The sequence below is a fragment of the Dama dama genome, chromosome 12 (assembly GCF_033118175.1).
Source record: "Dama dama isolate Ldn47 chromosome 12, ASM3311817v1, whole genome shotgun sequence".
Taxonomy (NCBI): Eukaryota; Metazoa; Chordata; class Mammalia; order Artiodactyla; family Cervidae; genus Dama; species Dama dama.
In genome coordinates, this window is record NC_083692.1 from 76,637,446 (window position 1) to 76,640,123 (window position 2,678).

At 41.2% G+C, this 2,678-nt stretch overlaps 1 gene segment (V, D, J or C); it reads left to right on the forward strand.

Annotated features, from left to right (window-relative positions):
• The first annotated feature begins 814 nt into the window (after positions 1–814).
• On the forward strand, positions 815–1,499 carry LOC133066954 (T cell receptor delta variable 1-like). The segment is given in 2 exon segments: positions 815–948; positions 1,180–1,499. Coding segments are annotated over 2 exon segments (369 nt in total).
• Positions 1,500–2,678: the final 1,179 nt, after the last annotated feature.

Genomic DNA, 2,678 nt, shown 5'->3' on the forward strand with positions numbered 1-2,678 from the left:
AAACAGTCAGTAGATTCTGGATGGAGAAAAGTTGCGGGGAGCCAGCCTGCTCAAGGCCCAAAAAGGCCCTGGGAAAGCCTTGAAAGAGGCCATTCCCTGTCCCGCCACCCCATGATAAAGTAGTAAAACATTTGCCGGGTCTCCTTTGTTCTTCCTTGAGAAAAACATAGTAGTGACCTTCACTTAGTAGTTTATCTTGGAATGCCAAAAACAAGATGTAAGCTTCTGCAATCACTTAAGACAAAGAATTGTATTGATGTGACAAAAACCAGATGGCATTTTTATGAACTATGTTTTCTGCTTGTACTAGTATAAAGGTAGCTGTTTTACTCAATAAAATCACTGACTTGCCTAAAGAGCATTCATTCCTCTCGACCCCATTCTTTACTATCGGCTTCTTTCTCAGGCTTCCATGCTGTTGCAGTCAGGACTTGTTCTCTTTGCCGGCTGGTCCCCGCAAAAACTAAGTATAGGCTAAATGAATGACCAATTAGTCGATTTCAAGAAAGTTTTGTAGGCTATACAAAATTATATCTTAAACAGGATGGCAAATAATTTTACTGAATAATTACCATGTATGTCAACTTGTTTAATCTTTAGTTCCCCTCAATTCAAATCTTTAATATTAACTGCTTTTTTCAAGCCCTTTTCCAGGATCTGCCAAATTTAATGACCAGGGAAACATGAGTAGACAAAGTAAAAGTTTGTGGTGAGCCAAACTTTTTTCCTTCTGAGCACAGACCAGCTGGTCTAGGAACATGACAAATGGCACCTCCCGTCTGGGGGAGGAGCCACACAGGAACCAGGTGCTGTGTAAATGTGTTGCCAGGCACTTACAGACACTGAAATCTTAGCTTGAGGCAGAATTAAACACCTTTGTGCAAGGGAATCCATGCATCATGTCGCTCTCCAGTTTGCTCTGGGTGTTTCTGGCCTTCACCTTCTCTGGTAGGGATGCTTCCAAACATGTGTGTGAGTGTTCAGGGTGAAAGGACCGCACACAGGCATGTGTTACTTCACAGGGACTTGGGGAGGAAAGGAGGATTGGAGAAAAGCAAGCATTTTAGGATTTCAGTTTGGTTTGTAAATATTTGGGTCTAAAATTAGCCTAATTTCTACATTATTTTGTTCACTATTTCAGCTCTGTTTTCTTGTTTGTTTGTTTTTTTTCCCCCACAGGATCTGGTGTGGCCCAGAGTGTTACTCAAGACCAACCACACATAGTCAGTGAAGTGGGGAATATAGTCAACCTGAACTGTCGGTATGAAACAAGTTGGGGCATGGACAAGTACTACATTTTTTGGTACAAGCAGCTTCCCAGTGGACAGATGACTTATCTTATTCGTCAGTATTCAGATGATGGGAATGCAAGGGATGGCCGCTACTCTGTAAATTTCAAGAAAGCTCATAAGTCCATCAGCCTCACCATTACAGCCTTAGAGCTGGAAGATTCTGCAAAGTACTTCTGTGCTCTCTGGGACTCACAGTGCTTGAAGTAATAGGAAAGGCTGAACAAAAACCCCAGAACTAAATAAATGAGAGCCCCTCTGTTGCACTACCCCAGCTGAAATGCACACCTGCAGACCCCAGACAAGAAATGGTAGTCCTGTGGTTGCTTCATCTATAGCCTGGATCAGAGGATTTAATTCTAAATAAAAGCTTCTTTGATGTCACTTGGAAGCAGGTGTCCAGAGTGACTGTTGACTAATACATTCTCCTCTTGAATTCTTGACCTTAAGTCAATAGTACAGAAAATGTGTAAAGTTGTCTAAAGCTGTAAACTTGCTCCTTAATAATTTAAAGTGACAGTTTCCCCAAAATACACTCACATCACAAATTTGGGTATAGTTATCATGAATCATCATGAAAATCATTTCCTTAGTCCTTTCTTCTTAGACTTTTGTCCCTTAAGGTACAATCAGAGAAGCAGAACCACTATTGGTATTGAATAAGAAATTAGTTATAAAGATTAGAATTCAGGCAATTGCTAGGTCTGGTGGAAGAGTGTATACAAAGCTGTTATCTTAGTATCTAGTGTTGAGACTGAATTTAGTGTTCGTCAGTTGGAGTTTTGTATAAGAACATTGGACAGAGACTGAAGCATGGACGAACTGTGACTCAAATGACATACCAGAACCATGAAGATAATGGAGCTCACAAAGACACACTAAAACTTGTCTATGTCTCACCTCCCTCAGTTTCACAGTAGTGGGTGACCTTAGGAGAAGTAGGTGTCATTTGGCATCATGCTACATACATACTTGGCCCAAGACAGAGAAAGATGAGGAGGAGATTTAGTTGGAAGTGAAGGAGTTGTGAGTCAACAATAAGATGAACTATCAGATCAGCAGCAACATGTGTGATTAACCATAGTCCCTGGAGCCCTGCACCAAACCCCCAAACGTGAAAACTGTGGCTGCTTCATCACAATGACCTTCCAATTGTTAGACAAGTTCCTTTGGCGGCCAACTCTGAGTCCGAACAATATGATTCTGGGAAAGATGTTTCCAGTTAGTTAGGATAGATCAAAGCTGCTACAGTACCCTCTTTGTTAACTTGTCATCCATCTGTACTCGTTTAACCACTTTTGAATAAGGATGATTGGAAAGCTATGCTTCTTGCTCATGTTGTTGTTGCTGTTCAGTCACTAAGTCGTGTCTGACTGTTTGTGACTCCAT